The 17,201-nt window shown below is 34.1% G+C and overlaps 3 protein-coding genes across 5 annotated transcripts; 2 read left to right on the top strand and 1 right to left on the bottom strand.

The window, feature by feature from the left end:
- LOC105168797 (pentatricopeptide repeat-containing protein At4g21065-like) lies at positions 988–3,078 on the bottom strand. Of its 2 annotated transcripts, none has more exons than XM_011088951.2 (2): positions 2,742–3,078; positions 988–2,217 (listed from the first exon to the last, which is right to left on the bottom strand). In XM_011088951.2, exons 1-2 carry the CDS (start codon positions 2,744–2,746, stop codon positions 1,026–1,028), a joined length of 1,197 nt encoding a protein of 398 aa, XP_011087253.1. In that variant the 5' UTR covers positions 2,747–3,078; the 3' UTR covers positions 988–1,025. The 2 variants fall into 2 exon arrangements, with proteins under 2 accessions (XP_011087253.1, XP_011087254.1); XM_011088952.2 differs by having other exon boundaries at positions 2,648–3,078.
- LOC105168830 (protein PHYTOCHROME KINASE SUBSTRATE 3) lies at positions 4,712–6,112 on the top strand. The gene has a single exon (XM_011088986.1). It carries the CDS (start codon positions 4,712–4,714, stop codon positions 6,110–6,112), a length of 1,401 nt encoding a protein of 466 aa, XP_011087288.1.
- LOC105168799 (NAP1-related protein 2) lies at positions 11,396–16,917 on the top strand. Of its 2 annotated transcripts, none has more exons than XM_011088953.2 (10): positions 11,396–11,697; positions 12,769–12,891; positions 13,009–13,059; positions 13,233–13,304; positions 13,419–13,532; positions 13,615–13,676; positions 15,619–15,679; positions 15,802–15,861; positions 15,996–16,040; positions 16,525–16,917. In XM_011088953.2, exons 1-10 carry the CDS (start codon positions 11,566–11,568, stop codon positions 16,594–16,596), a joined length of 792 nt encoding a protein of 263 aa, XP_011087255.1. In that variant the 5' UTR covers positions 11,396–11,565; the 3' UTR covers positions 16,597–16,917. The 2 variants fall into 2 exon arrangements, with proteins under 2 accessions (XP_011087255.1, XP_011087256.1); XM_011088954.2 differs by having other exon boundaries at positions 15,805–15,861.

The raw sequence follows: 17,201 nt of genomic DNA on the forward strand, positions 1-17,201 counted from the left end.
CAGCAGTTATACACCACATATTACGCTCCTGTAACAGAAAATAAAAATAATCCCCACAAGATCTTCCAAACTATATGTTTACTCAATAGCTACAAGAGGTAGATATTGTTGAATCTTCCAACAAACCACAAATAAAGCAGACGACCAAAAATATATTACCTCTTTGCCACCAGCATATATCGCAAATTGTTGAAGCGTTCCCTAAGTGCCGCTACCTTAGATCTTGTAATAACAGTATCTTCTTTCAGTACAGCTGTATGGAACAAGAGCACATTTTGGAAAAGTCAGACAGGGTGCAGTTCTCAAACCAGGAGAATATATAAACTGATTTATGGTAAAAATATGAACTTCTCTCCCTTATATTTAGTACTTTTATAGCTGATACCAATTATTCAGAAATTATGACTGTTATTTTTTTATCCCCCAAACAGGAGACTGGCAGACTTTGTAATCAGAATGAGGCTCAATCGCATGACTCAGGTAAAGTATTAACAGAACTGGAAAACTAAACATTAAGGGATAAATGAAAAGCAAAACTTCAACGAAAATTCTACTCATACCCTAGAATAGGCAAGTTCAGTCTCATATTGCTCTGTTCACAGTAGAAGCTACAAGGCAGAATCTTTTATTTGCATGATGCATATGAATCAGATTATGCTATCTCAGTTTGTATGTCTTTTGTAGATGGAGGCTGATTTCAGCAGCAAAGCTGTTTGGAACCGTCTTAAGGCTACTTTTCAAGAATAATAAATATGAAACTGTAAATCCACTTCTCACTTTCCCGCCTTTGGCACTCCTGCATATGATCCAAACCCGGCATTGCTTCAGCAAAATCAAGATGGGAAAGGTTGTGATTTTATCATTGTCACAATGCCACCAGCAAACTCCAAATAAGAGAGATCTTCTGCCATGTTTGGAGTTCTCTGAGATACCCTTTAGCTTCTGAAGATGTAAAAAGGAAACTAGATCAAGGTAATCTCAGGGATGAAGAGTCAACTGACTGAAATCTTTCCGTCAGACTCACATCACTCCGTCAGATAAGAGACAGAGCTTTTTCCTGCCATTTTAGGAACTCTCCGAACAACCATAAAACTTCTATGAGAAATAACTTCACCCCATCTTCCGGCTTCAGCATATATATTGGAGGAAATTACAGAATCTGCAGAGTCATAGGAAGTGTTTAGTTCTGCTATGCCAGTAACTAAGTTCAATCCAAGATTAATGTATCCATGAACTCTGCATGCATTTATTAGCATTCTCCAAACAAGTGCATTCGGTTCCATTGGCATCTTTCGAATAAACATTTGGGCATCTTCAATTTTTCCAGCTCTAGCAAGCATGTCAACTACGCAGCCACAATGCTCAATCTGCGGTTTGATATGGTACACTTCACGCATAACATCATACAATCTTCTTCCTTCATCAACCAGACCAGCATGATCACATGCTGATAGAACCCCGATGAAGGTAACAGAATTAGGAATGAATTTCTTGGCACACATGTGTCTATAAGTAGCCAGAGATTTAACTCCTTCACTATTTATGGCATGACCCACTATCATTGACGTCCATGAGATGACATCTTTCTGCGGCATCCTATCAAAAACAGCTCTAGCTTTTGCCATGCTCCCGCATTTTGCATACATATCAATAAGAACATTTCCCAAAACTATACTTCGTTTTAAGAGTACATTATTCTCCAAAATAGAATGGACAAGAATACCCTGATGCAGTTCCCCTGTATCACGGCAAGCCATAATTATTCCCAGAATGGTTACTTCATCTGGTTCTAAATCTCTGGACTTCATTAGATCTAGTAGCTTTAGAGCCTCTCCAGCAAGTCCATTTTCAACATATGCATGTATCATAGAATTCCAATATTCAATATTTTCCTTTGGTAATTCATCAAAAAGTTTCCTAGCCAACTCCACTTTTCCACATTTTGCATACAAGTTAATCAGGGCTGTCCCTACAGAAACATCAGATCCCAGCCCAATAGATTTGACATGAGCATGGATCATCCTGCCCAAGCAAAGATCTTTGCAAGCGGCACAAGCTGACAACAAGCAACTGAAAGACACTCTATCAACTCCTACGTCTTCAATCCTCATTTTCCTGAACAAGGCAAATGCTTCTGAACAATTACCACTATCAACATACCCCCAAATCATAGCATTCCATGAAATCAAATCCTTCGTCGGCATGTCTCTGAATACACTGACAGCATCAACAACACATCCAAATTTAGCATACAAATCAATAAGCGCGTTACATATTTCAGTATTTCCATCCAATCCTATCTTAAAACAACAGCAATGAAGTGCATTTCCGGTTCTGCATCCTCCAAATTCAACACAACCGGATATCAGAATCACAAAAGTAATATAATTGGGCTTCACATTTGAACCAAAACAACCACCCAACATTTTAACAAACAAGCTCAGACCCACATCAAGATTTCCTCTATTAACATACCCGGATATCATACAATTAACACTAACAACACTTCTCTCCAAAATCGAACCAAACAACACAGCTGCGTAACTCATCCAATTCACAGAGCCCATGTAAAAACTAACAAGACTGTTCAATACATTCACATTGTAATCCAATCCAAGCCTAATAACATGGCAATGTATCGACTTACCTTCAAGAAACGCCTGAGCTTTACTACAAGCTTTAATCAAAGAAGCATAAATGAAAGGGTCGCTACGAAAAGGTGGGCTTCCATTGGCACTTACCACATCAGCCCGCATTTCTTGGAACAAAAACAGTGCCCTTAAAGGGCTTGTAGCTGATGCATGTCTGATCATGAGATTCCATTTACTGGGTTCTTGGATTCGGTGGAAAAGACTGGTGGCATGGGCGAGAGTTGAGGGGTGAGAGAGATAGAGCTTAAGGAGAGAGAGGAGAGTTGATGGGTGCTGAGATTGGAGGCCTGTGGTGATGAGAAGAGAGTGCACTTGGAAGAGTCGAAGTGGAGAGAGGAGATTCGAGGGTCGTTCTTGGAGAAGGAATTGGGCTAATCGAACTTGAAGAGGGCGATTCATCAAATTTTTTGAGGGGTCTGTAGTGCAATGAATGATGAAAGGAGGGGGACTAGCACTCAGAAACATATTCTAAATATAGCCTATGGTTATTTCTAAATAAAATAAATAACGTAATTTATATATATATATTATTTATATTAAATAAAATAAAAGATATTATTAAACTCTTGAGTTTTTTTTGAAGTCACAATTAGGTAAAAGCTGATTTTGATCTTAAAATTTTTTATTTCTTAAATAAATAATTTCTTAGTAGTATGGCTTAGTAGCAATGACATATTTGATGCGTCTTCTTGAGTTTATTTATTTATTTGCATGTGATTAATATTTTTATTTATTTAATTATTATTGTTCAGATTAATTAATATGAAAATCATCCTATTTCAAATCTTTTACGACATGTTTGGTTGACGAAGAATGACATCTTTGTGAGTTAGTAAAGAACCATCCAAAAAAATATTTTTCTTTTTTCTTTAATTTTAAAAAGTCAATACTTTATATTAAAAATATAAAACAAAATTTTTTATTTCGATAATGAGAAGTCGAACTTTTAGATTGATTCGATCCGATTAAGTATCAAAATAGAGTACCGTGATCCTTTACGATAACAGAGAGTCTTGAAGTCACAATAATAAATTTCGAACATCTTAATAATTGAACGTAGAAATTAGAGAATTAAGAAAAAACAATGTGTTATTTGATAGCTAAAATAGCAAATTATTTATAGCTTTGCGTAGCTTCAACGAGTCATATAATAACTAGGCCAGAATCACATAAGGCCGAGTGGAGAGTATCAAGTGAAAGATTTTCTGATATAATTGGATTATTCGTCAATTTATATCACATAAAAAAAAATGACACGAATTGTTGAAATATTTAAGAATTGTATAGTGTAGGTGTGTGGGCATGGAGGCCCCACATTAAACCCTGTGTTGTAAACATGTTGTCAGCTTTCAATCTAACAATTATTTCTACTCGGCTGAAAAGATTGTGAGACCAAACTCTCTCAAGTACTCACAGACCATAAGGTAATTGGAGATCTAAAATCATGAAATTTAATTATGATTTGGACATTTGTGGGCTCAATTCTTGAATGAATGGAGGCTCTTAAATCTTGGTTTCTAGCCACCCCTCCTCACCTATTAGAATTTCATACTTCCTAATAAATGAATATTTCTAAACTCAAGATCATGTAATGAATGTTTATCATTTTCAGTTACAGTCATGACAACAATAATATCAATACTTTATTCACTCATCTCACTGAAACAACTCACTCCCTTCTCTTGGATAGAATGATAAAATGAATCGACTTACGATATTTATAAATTTTCAAAGTTATTGTAAATGTTCGAATAATAATTTGTTTCTTCTTTTTCTTTGGTTAAGTCAGATTCTTTGTAAGAAAAATTATAAAGCAGTAATTCCAAGTTGCATGTGAAATGACAATTATGCCCTTTAACTATTGTAATATACCCAATCACCCCACGCTATGATACACCCACTCACCTACATTTTGCCATGCCTACTTAAGGAACAACTTGTTATGAAGCGAAATGAAAACAAAGCCCTTTCTTTTGTCTGCCGTGAATGTTTTTGTCTTTCTTTCTGATTCGCAACCAATTTCTTCACACATCTGATCAGACAAGCTTCAAGAACTGATCATGGAGACTGATCACGACAACGGGAGCCTTCGTGTCGCCTCGTTTTCTTACTACCTAGACACCGCTAGAGAAAACAACATAGCACACAGGATCTCAGCTCAGGATCGGACTCCTATTCCATTAACCTCAGCAAAAAAAACTAACTCCCCTACCCTAAATCCACCACCCTTTAGCATCAAATTCTCGAAACCAAAGGAAGGTCCTGGTAGCCTCAGTAAAAGTCCTCGACTCGACTCGTTTTCTTACTTCAACAATTCATCAGATCACAACCTTGTTTTTGAGGTTCCAGGCCCTGTCCATGATCCCACTTCTGCATTCAGCTTCTCTAGAGAAATCCCCAAAGACCGCGATCAGATCAGCGTTTTCAGTGCTGACAGGTACTTCAACATGAACCTAACTGAGGTGAAACACGAGTTCAAGAATAAAGGGCCTGGAGTAGGATTGAATATCGGGCAGAGAACTCCGAGCTTGTGTTCTGAAGGAAGCAGCTGGAATAGCCAAACAGGCCTGTTACCTCATCTGCAAATGCAAACTAAGCAGAAAAAGGCAGTTGGCAGGAATTTCTTGACAGGATTTGGCTGCAGGGGACCTTGTTTTGACAGGAAATCTGTTCACATCAATGAAATTGTCGCAAGCTACGCCTCAAACCGTAGTCGAGCTGGATCAGAACGCACCGATCGACGTGCAATATTAGCGCCGGTTTCCGATCCTGGAACTGAAATCCTGCCAGTGATGATCAATAATCAGCTGCTGAGAGTTGAACAGTTAGACGAAGCAAGGCATTCGATCGATGTTTTCGGCTCTGCGACATCGCTGAAACGAGATAACATAGCCGCAAACATGGAGAGGAAACTCTCCATGCTGACTTGGGATGCTATTCCCAGATCAGGCCAGAACCTGTCAACTTCAAGCACCACTATCTGTGATGATATGGCCAGTGATGCCAGTTCTGACTTATTCGAGATCGAAAAAGCATCAGGGTCCATGTACACGGTGCTGAAATCGCAACAAGAAGACGATGTTTCCGTCATTTCCCATTATGCACCAAGCGAGGCCAGCATCCAGTGGAGTGTGGTCACAGCCAGTGCTGCAGACTACTCTGCTCTTTCTGATTACAACGACGAGATGAACGTCAGCGTTTCCGGAGACATGATAGTCTCAAGGAGTTATAATGTGGCTGATAGAAGCTCAGAGACCAGAAGGGAAGGGGTTAAAGAGGGACAAAAGAACCGGGCCGGCGGGCTTTTGGGATGCAAGAGCTCTAAAGCGGTGGAAGTTGCTGAAAATGTGTGCTGTAGGAGTAATGAGAAGACAAAGAATCAGGGCCTGGATTTGTCTGTATCATTTGGGAAATCACAAGCAAGTAGAGGCAGGGTGAATGATCTTGCTATCCATAATTAGAGCGTTGATGAACATTATGTGTGTGGATTTGATCTATTGATGGAACAAATTAAGTCTGATATTTGTGTGTTTTCTTACTACATAATCCATGCTTTGTATAAGTTGTTATACAGTGGGAATGAAAACTTATCTACTTCTGAAGGGTTTTTTGGAGATGACAATTGTTTAATTATCATGGTCCAACATTTCTGTTCTTTTCCATGTTGTCATGCATGCATATATATATCTGAAAAGTTTAAGCTCTTCTTGTCACTAAGGATTTTTCATCCCACTTTACTATCATATAATGATGTCACCCAACGCGTGTATGTATTTCACTTTTCAATTTAGAGTATTTTCAAAAAAGGACTGCCATTTTTCCCTTTCCAGGAAGATTCTGAGTAATATAATGGTTGCATTGGGTGCAAAAAACCATGTAATATATATTTTTACACGCATACCTATATATAAATTCGAGTTTATGGAGTAGAAATGAGTTGTACGTACCCATGCATGCATGTATCCAGACAAAAATGTCTCAATTTAAATCATTTATTCTAATTTTCTGTTTCATATTATATTCCATATAAAGTATTTGCATAATATAAAGTATTCCATATAATTTAAATTACGAATTATTCAATGTGCTTGGTTCGCCATAATATACACGTCGTGGGCATTAATATTTGATATAGACTAGGTACAAGTGACTGCATGTAGAGCCATGGTTTGCAACATTGAATAATTCCCAAACTGTCTTTTCACAAGGAAAGTTCCTTATCAAATTGGTTAACAAAATTATTCAATGTTTTAAGTCTGTGATATAATTCTAATTCAATTCAAATTTGATCCAACTTGAACTAATTATATGATAATTATAACACAATTGTCGTGTAATTAGTGTATAGTTCATGAAAACTGACCAATCACATGACAAGTGTATTACACCTACTTTATGTTTAATTTGACTTGAACAAACCTGATTTGGATAAAAAAAAATCTTACAGATCTATTTTCAAGCAAAACGTGATTATATTTCAATTCTGCACTATTTTAAATTGTGAGTTCGTGTTTGTCTGACATTTTTCTATGGGATTTGACCATAAAACTTTTAAAAAAATTCATTCTATCACATTTTTTCATATAAAAAGATTATTATTTAAATTTTCCGTTCCATAAAAAGAAAACCAACCACATAACACATGTTATGAAGATAGAAAAAGGTGAAGTAGTAGTAGGTAGTGGTAGAATTAATTAAGACAAGATGATGATGAGGATGAGGATGAGGTCCCGGAATAGGAATGTTTCTGAAGAAGGGCCAGTTTAGGTTGGACATCACTGTCATAGTAAAGAATGTAGGTATCAAGGTTTCTGTTCAGAACATGCAATATTAAAGCTTGTAATGGACCACTATTGCATCATTTCATAAATTACAACCACCGTCTCTCAAATTTAACATAATTATAAATATCTTTTGTTATTTAAAAAATTAAAAATATTTTCCTAATTTTAATGTCTATTTAAGTCGTTAGCATCTATTAAATTTTTATTCAATTTTCATAATAAATTGATCAAAATACTCTTTTGAATTATGAATTATATATATAGATATATTATTTTTTTCTAAAATACTTTCGTGGACTAATATGCCCCTATATATTATTTATTTTACCCATCCTCATTTTTTTATTTTAATTTTTTTTTAAAAAGATCAGCAAGGATAAAGCATTGGTGTCCATATTATTATAATTTTTTAAGTAATGAGGGGGTGTTTATAATTATGTCAGATATCAAGAAAAATAATTGTAATTTTACCTATTAATTAATATGGAGGTATATAAGCAGTTGACTGAACTTTCTATTTTAAAGCTTATTGTATCTCTTATTTTGTTTAAATCTTTTTTGCATCTTCTATTTTATTTAATATATACACGTCATATGAGCCAAATATTTAAAAAAAAATAGGACGTAATGTTTGTACACATAATGTGTTTTATATATTAAATAAAATAAAGAACTCAATATAATTTAAAATAGAAAATCGAATTGTATAAGTGGCTGATGGATGATGTATCATAAATCTTGTGATCGTCTACAAAGTAGTAAAAAATTTGGTCCCTACAAATATGGTTGCTCTTGTATGGTGTTAGGGGAGTGATCATTGACGCCCAGTTTCTTATTTTTATTTAATTCTCGACAGACATATTAAATATATAGACGTACAATGTTTATAATTTTGGGATGTTATTAAATTTTACAGTCATTTCATAAGGTTAGGACTTAGGATGTTCGCCTATGATTGTTATAGAATATTATGTAGTAATTATTCGTTGAGGGGTAGTAAGATATGGAATTATTTAATTTGTCATGAACACTTAAAATTCCGATGCTTATATATATAGTTAGTAAATTATAAGTGATTCTTTTTAAATTTGATATAATTATAGGACAAAATGTATAAAATTCTTCTATATTTTAAAAAGTCGGCTAAAAATCCCTTTCTATTTTAAAAATTTACTAAACCCCCCCTGTGTTTATTAAACGTAGCTCAATTGCCGCATCTCCGTTAAATCTAACTAACGGTGTTAATTTTTTAATACTATGACCGTTATACTCTTACTTAAAATATATAATTTCTTATTTTAATGACCATTAGATATTTTTTGATTAAATATTGATCGTTAGATCTAATCAATTAATCTCAACCGTTATACTTAAAAGAAATGAAAGGTTTAGATTTAACAAATTATTTAACTTATATTATATATAAACTAATCTAAAATTAAAAAAATATAGTATTATTATATATATAAAAAAGACTAACTACCCCACCCCACCCCCTTACCCCCGCATCCCATCTCCGTCGAGTTAGAATTGAAGGCGAATTCTTCAAATCGTCGGATCTTCACAAATATTTTAGTCAAATAAGTGAGATTGGACTCATTAGAATTATCTTGAAGAGTCGAGTCTCATGGAGGCAGTCTTAAATCGAGATTTGATTGGACGACGACAAATCAATGCCAAACATGTTCGTCGGTCGTGGCTTGAGCCCAGTCTCTCCGATTGACGAAAACTCAAATGTTTATTTTGAAAAGAGAATTCGAATGGTACCATTGGCGTCTGAAAACTTAGAAACAAGTTTCTGGCGAAAAAGGGCGAAACCTGTTAAGTTTTTTTTAAAATTTTTTTAATTAATTTTAATTATATTAACTAAAATATATTTTAGTTAATTAAGAATATTTTAAATAATTATAATAATTAAATACTTTAGCTAATTAAGAATAATTATAATAATATTTATTATAATTAAATACATATTTTAATATTAAAAATAATTTTAGATTTAACAATTATAAAACTATTTGAATTTAAATATAATTTAATTTAATATTTAATATTAAATATGATTTAATATTTTAATTTAAATTATAAAAAAATACAAAAACAAAAAGGGCATTTTAGTAAAAAAAAAATACCTAAGAAAAATGTCAAAAACTGTTAAAAAATACCCCCACATGTACAAAAAGCGCGTGTAATGTACCGTCCATTGAATTACTAATGGAATGAGTGTTTGTTGCTGAATTTTACAAAATACATGGGGGGTTTAGTATATTTTTAAAACAGTAATGAGTTTTTAGCCGACTTTTTAAAACAAATGGGTGTTTTATGCATTTTTATCCCATATTATAAATATTTTCATTGTTTAAAAAATTATAAAAAATTAAAAAAATTAAAGGTTTTAATTTGTATAAAATAAAATAGAAAATAGTATTCGAGAGGGAATTAGATATTCTCATAATTACCATTTATTTATTTTTTATTAAAAAACGATCCAGGAAGAGAACTGTCCTTCACATCTATGAACTTGGTGAGGAAACATCATATGACATCAACAAAAATAAACATTTTACACTCAACTCATTAATATTTATTATTTCATGTGAACTAATAAACTTACAACCTCAGGGAGATTTGTTTGAATTTACATAATGGCCCTAAAAGTTTGTCCAATTTATAAATCTGGCTTGAAATTTAATATTTGTTGCATATCATAATTGGGCACCATTTGTGGGCTATGGTGTCGGTATTAGGCCAACTTTAGGGCCTGTTTGGATAGAAATATCAATTATTGGAACAACATATGAATCAAACAAATTTTTTGCTTGGATGTCTCTAGGAAACTTTTTGTTTGTTTGGAAGCTAAAGTTATCTACACAGTCTTGTGTATGGGCAAATTTAGTTTTTTTTTTCCTTAAAAATAAAAAATAAAAAATAAAATATTTTTTTAATCACATTTTACTCTAAAAAGTATATATATATATATATATACATTTTTACTTTTTTTTCTTATTCATTTCAGGACTTATAATTAGGCAAAAAAAATTAAAAAATTGTGATCATTTAACTAAACCACCCAAAAATTGACTTGTTTATGAGCTTCCAACTTATTTATAATTTTTTGATATCATGGGTTTACATTTCCTTAGATCATCACTTTTTGTGGGATTAACTTTTTTTTTTTTTTTTTGAAATTTTGAATTTTTATTTGATAAAATATTCAATAGTGTTTTATAAGTTTTTAAAAAAAGGAGCTCGTAAGATCTAAAAGTAGGATTTTGAAAGCTTATAAGTTCCTTTTAAAAAATATTTTTAGTTTTTAGTCCTTTATTTTGTTAGGATTGCAAAATTAATCCTCTACTTTTAAAAATTTTGGATTAAAAGACATATTTGACAGAGAATTTAAAACAGATCGAAAAGTGTCACATGTATTTATGTGTCGGTTAAAAATTACACTTCTCGCCTTATTTGTTATTTTTGGTTGAAGTGAAATCTTATCATGTAGGAACTATATTTTTATAGGAATGATCGTTCGTACAATTTGTCATGCATTAACTCACCTCTTATTTACAATCAGTAATTTGTGACACAACAATACTAAATTTTAAAATATCAATTATACTCTTAAATATTTGTGTTAATATAATTACTTTTTTATTTTAAATAATTCATGTTATTTTTTGATCGTTAATATACTATCATATTTATTTTCTAATTTTACTTGTGTTAATTACTTAATTTATTTTTATAATATATATTATATTTATCTAATTATATTAATAACTATTACGTGCCACGATGGACAGTGGAAAAATAAAATGCAGCCAAATCAGGACTAAGAAATTATAGTAGATTTCCTTTTTCTACAAAAACCAAAATTGTGAAAAATACCCATTTTTTTATTCATATTTGCTTTTTAACCCCCCTTTACTGCCTATTTATTTCCAACCCACTGTCTTTTTGTGCAGTCACCACAACCCTAATTCCTTTTATTTTTGTATCTCCTCTGCCTTTTGCATTGAACTCTCTCTCTCTCTCTTGAGGGTTTATTTAGGGTTTAAGCAGAGGTGTCGCAAACAATCGAAACCCACCCAAATTTCTCTCTTTCCTCTACAGTTCTAGGGCTGGGACGAGAAATGGGAGTAGACAAAGGGAAGAAGCAGAAAGTGGGAGAGGTGAAGGAAGAGAACGGCGGGACCGAGCACATTGACAGAGAGCTCGTTCTCTCAATCGAAAAGCTTCAGGAAATTCAAGATGAGCTTGAAAAGGTATTCAGTTTCGTTTATTGATTTATCAAGAGAGGAATTTTTTATTGCGAAAAGTTCAATCTTTCTTTTGTTTTTAAAGATTTTATGGTGTTTCTGAACCGAGCCGAGAAGCACTTTTTTCATGTGAGGTGTCTCCGATTGTGTGTTCAACCAGTGAAGAGACTGCGGATTTGATTCAATGCGGTGGTTATCAGTCGAACAATTTTATCTGTAATTGGTGTTAAAAGGGCTTTTGTGGAAGACGAGTCAATGGGTGAATCGTAAACGTGGTGGCCTGAATCATTTGAGTACCAATTGTGAATGGAAGAGAAGATACACTAGCTTTTCCTAGTGGATTCCTTAGGGTGGAACAGAATATATTAGCTTTTTCTGTTGGACACTTTTCCTGAAATTTGAAAATAATAAAGCTTTTCCAAAATTTAATTACTTGGGGGTTAGCATTTCTTGTTCAAGCATGCTACTTCTTAGGAGATGAAAAAGGATCAATTACAAAGTGAATTTTTAATTGATAAAGTCTGCACTTTGTTGGCCAGCACCTCTATTTGCACGAACTATGCACGATACTTAAGTTTTGTGATGATTTCAATTTTATATATTGTATGCTCAAGAATCTGTGTAATTATTAATTAAAGTTTCTGATTTCTTGATTCCACATTCTATGTTATGCAGTTAGGATTAAAAGATATTCTCTTATGTTTCACAACTAAAAAAGTTGTGAGTTTTACATTTGCGAGTCTGTAGTCTATATCCAGGATTTAGATGTGCTTTACAGTGTTTTCTTGCCTATGCTAGCTTCTGTTCATGCTTGTGGGCAGAGAAAAATCTAGGTGTTCGTCCTACAAAGGTGGTAGTGCTTGTATCTTTGTCATAATTATTTCTCCAGGTTGTATACAGGAGTTTCTGGTGTTCAAGTGAATTAATTTTTATGTTTGCTTGCCAGACATTAAGTCGTTTTCACTCACAAATCTCCTTTGCTTGGGTATTTGTTCATTTGCTTTGCTCTAATGAGATCCATATTTAACCTGCAACTGAAGCTAGATAACAAGTTCTTTCACTTTCCTTTGCTTTCAGATCAATGAAGAAGCAAGTGAAAAAGTTTTGGAAGTGGAACAGAAGTACAATAAGATACGCAAGCCTGTCTATGATAAGCGAAATGACATCATAAAAACCATTCCTGACTTCTGGTTGACTGCGGTGAGTGATCTTTTCTGACTAGTTCTTTAAGGAAAAGGTACAGATAGTGCTTGTTAGTTCATCCAATGTTTGAAGATGTGTCGTTTCCTCTGATTCACATATTCCCTGATCTTGCAGTTCATGAGTCATCCTGCTCTCAGTGAGCTTTTAACTGAAGAAGACCAAAAGGTTTTCATCTTTCTCCCTTCAGTTCCCCAAGAAAAGGAAAACATGGGAATAGTTATAATGTTCTTCCTTTACAGTCTTCATGCAGTGGTTTTTACAACATTGGTTTTTACATAATTTCAACACTTCATATGTATTCTCTCTAATGTTTAGTTGTTTCCTTTTGCTTGTGTTAGATTTTCAAGTATTTAAGTAACCTGGAAGTGAAAGATTGTGAAGATGTCAAATCTGGTTACTCCATTGCATTTGTGAGTCTTCATCTTTTACCCTGTTTTTCGGAGTCCCCTTAATTGGAAATGCTGTTGTTGCATCTAGTTTATGTGAAATTCTAAAGTTTTGGGATCATCTTCTTTCCCCTTCAGCACTTCAAGCCCAATCCTTATTTTGAAGATACTAGGCTCACAAAGACCTTTACCTTCCTCGAGGAGGGAACAACAAAAATCACAGCAACATCCATAAAGTGGAAAGAAGGGATGGTAAGCTTCCACATACAGGTTGCTGCATTTCATGTCTCTGTTTCCTGGGTTTTGAATCTATGTGCATGTCTGTCATTTGAAGGGCATTTCTAATGGCGTAGCTGAAGAGAAGAAAGGAAACAAGCGATCTCATGCTGAGGAAAGGTTGGTTCCGTATGTTTTCTTTTCGCTTTCTATTATTTTCGCTAATTGTATGGTAAAGCAGAGCTGAGTAGCAATCATTCTCCAACAATATGTTCACCTGAACCACTGTCAATGGAATTGATTAATGATGATAATCTACGTGAAAAATTGTCGCTATAAACTTGCTAAGATTCAGCACAAAATAATGTCCATTTGTTTTCTGGACAAGGAATGGTTGTGACTCCTTGCATGAGGCTACTGAACTCACAAGATTATGGCCAGTTGAATCTGGTTAAAATGGGATAAAGACCAGGAAACCAGTAAATTGATGCTCTAAAAAGATTTGGTTTTCAAGAAAGAAAAAATGTTATAGCTAAATACTCACGGTTAGACATCCTATTTTATGTTACTAGAATGTTGTTGTTGCTTAGTTCCACGGAATTGGCTCATCTGGAAGCAGATGAAATGTAATGTTTTCTTTGAGCACAGCCCAGTGGTCAGATTCTTGTAGTTACTGAATATGATAATTTATTTGGCTTCATTGGTCCACATTTTGATATCTAGCCTGAATTAGCACAAATATTAGGGGAGACTTATTAAAAAGTTTTGAACTTGGAAACAGTTGTTGGAAAGGATTCTCAATCACCCAACGTACTTTATAAAGGGTACTTTTCTAAAGGCAAATTTCTGTGTTGCAAAGGGGTGGCTTTTGTGTGCATCCCATGAATGAAAAATGAAAATATTGTGGAGAAGTCTTTCCTAGGAATTACTTATTTGTCCAGGGTTACATTCTGAGTGCTCCCTTTGTCTGGACCTCTATGCCTTTGAGATGGAAATTCACCAGTATGTGCATGCTATACATATTTTCTTTCATTTAAGTTTGTTCACTCAGTGTTTTTGTTTGTTTTATAGCTGCCTAACTTATGTGCTTCAAATAGGTTGAATCTTTCTTCTACATTTTGTTGCAAATGGAATCGAAAAGCAAAAGAAATGAAAATCTTACTACCGATTCTTTTATAACAAGATAAGTACTAACTTATACAACATTTTCATTGTAATTAATTAGCCTTTGACAAATAAAATATATGTGATTTGACAGATACATCCTGTACTTGCCTTTTACTCATATTTCTCCTAAGTATAAATATTTCTTATTCTTACTCACATCCAAGATTGGTCAAACATAGGCATCACTTTTGTTGTGGAAGGTACTTGTTGAGGAAACCCTTAACCCTGTGGGATAAGCAGATACTGCCGATGTAGTTTTCATTGTTGTTAAAAGTTATCTTTTCCATATTATAAGTTTCCCTAGGGCATGAAGCTAATCACAAAGAAGGAATGTGGTCCTCTTTTTGCTGTTTGAAGCGAACAGCTTCAGGATTAATGGAGTCTCAAAAAATGTCTGAACATCACCGTCTAAATTCTGTTTAACAGAAGAAATGCCATTGACCATTCTGATTCTTATCACCTTAATAGTTGGGTGGTGTTTTTGTGTCAGCTGATATATATGTATAAGTATTGCAATCAGGTTTTGCTCTTGCTGAAAGCCTGAAAGTCGCTGTTGAAAGTTTCAGTGATGTGCACGTATGAAAATTCTATGCTGGGAGATAAAATGGACACCATCTGCCAAACGGCATTGGTGTCTAGATGTGCCTCATGCATTAACAGCCACTTGCTTCTCTGTAGGACAGGAGCATATATTAATCAACTATCCTATTCTATATTTGTCATTTTATTCCTCTGATGGAAAAATAGATTTCACGTTCATAACCTGTAGTCAATGCCTTACCTTGAAACTAAGGTCCTTTTGTGCCTCAGTTTGGCCGATCATACACATTTTCTCAATCATACTTGCATAATTTTCAGGGGATAAGCTGAATTACTTAGAAAACTGTGGGCTATTTGTATTCCTAGTTTCCACTTCGTTCTTGCGTTCTTACTTAAATAACACTGTGAAATGCAGCTTCTTTTCGTGGTTTAGTGACACCCAGCATAGTGGTGATATTGATGAGATTCAGGATGAGGTAATTCTGTCTCAAGCAGATTGTCGCACGAACTTGAGATTATTTTTAAATCACTACATAAGCTTGATGCTTTTCTTACAAGTAACACATTTTTGTATATGGTGAACCTTGTTTTCTTGTAGCAGGTTGCTGAAATCATCAAGGATGATTTGTGGCCAAATCCTCTCACATATTTTAACAATGTACAGTTCCTCCTTGACTTGTAGCTTTCACTTTTTTTATTTATACATGTTAATGGAATTCTCAATTTTAAATCTGAAGTGCTTGTTAACTGTCTATTTTAAATTTCTTGGTATTTTGAATATCTTTGTTGTAGGAGGCTGATGAAGAGGAATTTGAAATGGTGGATGAGGATGATGAGGTAATCTGAGAAAATTGCCTTATATTTTCTTGCTTCTTACTTCTTACTTCTGCACTCTTTTGTCGTAGATAGGTTATGAACTATACTACTATTTTGGTGAATGGTACATAAATTCCTCTATTGCTCAGCATGCCTGTTACTATTGCGTTCTTAGTCGATTATCCTTTCATTTTTTAATTTATGTAAAATTATACAGTATTATCATGTGTTGCTTCTACTAGAGCTACTTTATTTGCTTTTCAGACTATGTATGAAAACCTGATCTGAATGTAACTATTAGCTGATTAATGTCTGCCAATTGTATAGAAAAATGTGAAAGGTTGGCACCATCCGGGTGAAACACAAACGAAATGTCACTATAGATTTGAAATCTAGCTCTCGAAATCCTCCAATCGAAACACAAGATTCTAGCATTTCTTGATATTTGAATAGCATCGGGAAACCTTGTAATGTAATCCACTGATTCTTTTCCTCATTAATGCAGGACAAAGATAGTGATGGATCTGAAAATGATGATGATCAGGATGACGAAGATGATGATGGCGAAGAAGATTAAACAAGTGAGGCTACAGAACTCTTTCAGAAAGTTAACTATCATGGTTTTTTCTCCACTATCAACAGTGTCTGTAAACAGGTTAGAGGTTTCTGAGAGGAATAGAGTTGAAAACTATCGACTTTGTTTAAACCCTAGTCGTCTTGCTGAACTTTCGTACTGTCTGTCCCCCCTTAGAAGTCCTATATTAGTTTCCTGTTTTTCATGGGGTTGTCGAAATGGGATGTCTCGTGTCGACTGAGACGCGTTTAGTCAATATTGCTATGGCCATTCAGAATATAGCTAACTTATTATCTTTTAGTGTAAAGCTGGTTTTGGGTCCTATTCATTGATCAATTCATGTCCCTTGTGTTTTTATCGCCATCCTACTTTAGGGTTCGGATTAGGTGCCTGCCAAATATTTGAGGTTCTATTCATGGCTTGCTGTGTGAGCGTAGGATTTCCACCCACCCATGATAGCGCACCTGGTAGCAAAGGATTCTACCGGTCGGTGGATGATCAGATCAGGTGGTGCCAAAACCACTTGTGGGTTGCAGCTGCATCATCTTTAATTTTTAAAATATAATTCATTTAACAAATGGATACGATATGATATCTAAATTAGCGAT

Source organism: Sesamum indicum, linkage group LG8 (assembly GCF_000512975.1).
Source record: "Sesamum indicum cultivar Zhongzhi No. 13 linkage group LG8, S_indicum_v1.0, whole genome shotgun sequence".
Classification (NCBI taxonomy): Eukaryota; Viridiplantae; Streptophyta; class Magnoliopsida; order Lamiales; family Pedaliaceae; genus Sesamum; species Sesamum indicum.

Excerpts from the sequence above, each read along its gene's own strand:
- LOC105168830 (XM_011088986.1), top strand. The coding sequence starts at position 4,712 with ATGGAGACTGATCACGACAACGGGAGCCTTCGTGTCGCCTCGTTTTCT.
- LOC105168799 (XM_011088953.2), top strand. The coding sequence starts at position 11,566 with ATGGGAGTAGACAAAGGGAAGAAGCAGAAAGTGGGAGAGGTGAAGGAA. Across the intron at positions 13,060-13,232 it reads TAACTGAAGAAGACCAAAAG|ATTTTCAAGTATTTAAGTAA; the intron begins GTTTTCATCTTT and ends TGCTTGTGTTAG. Across the intron at positions 16,041-16,524 it reads TGGTGGATGAGGATGATGAG|GACAAAGATAGTGATGGATC; the intron begins GTAATCTGAGAA and ends TCATTAATGCAG.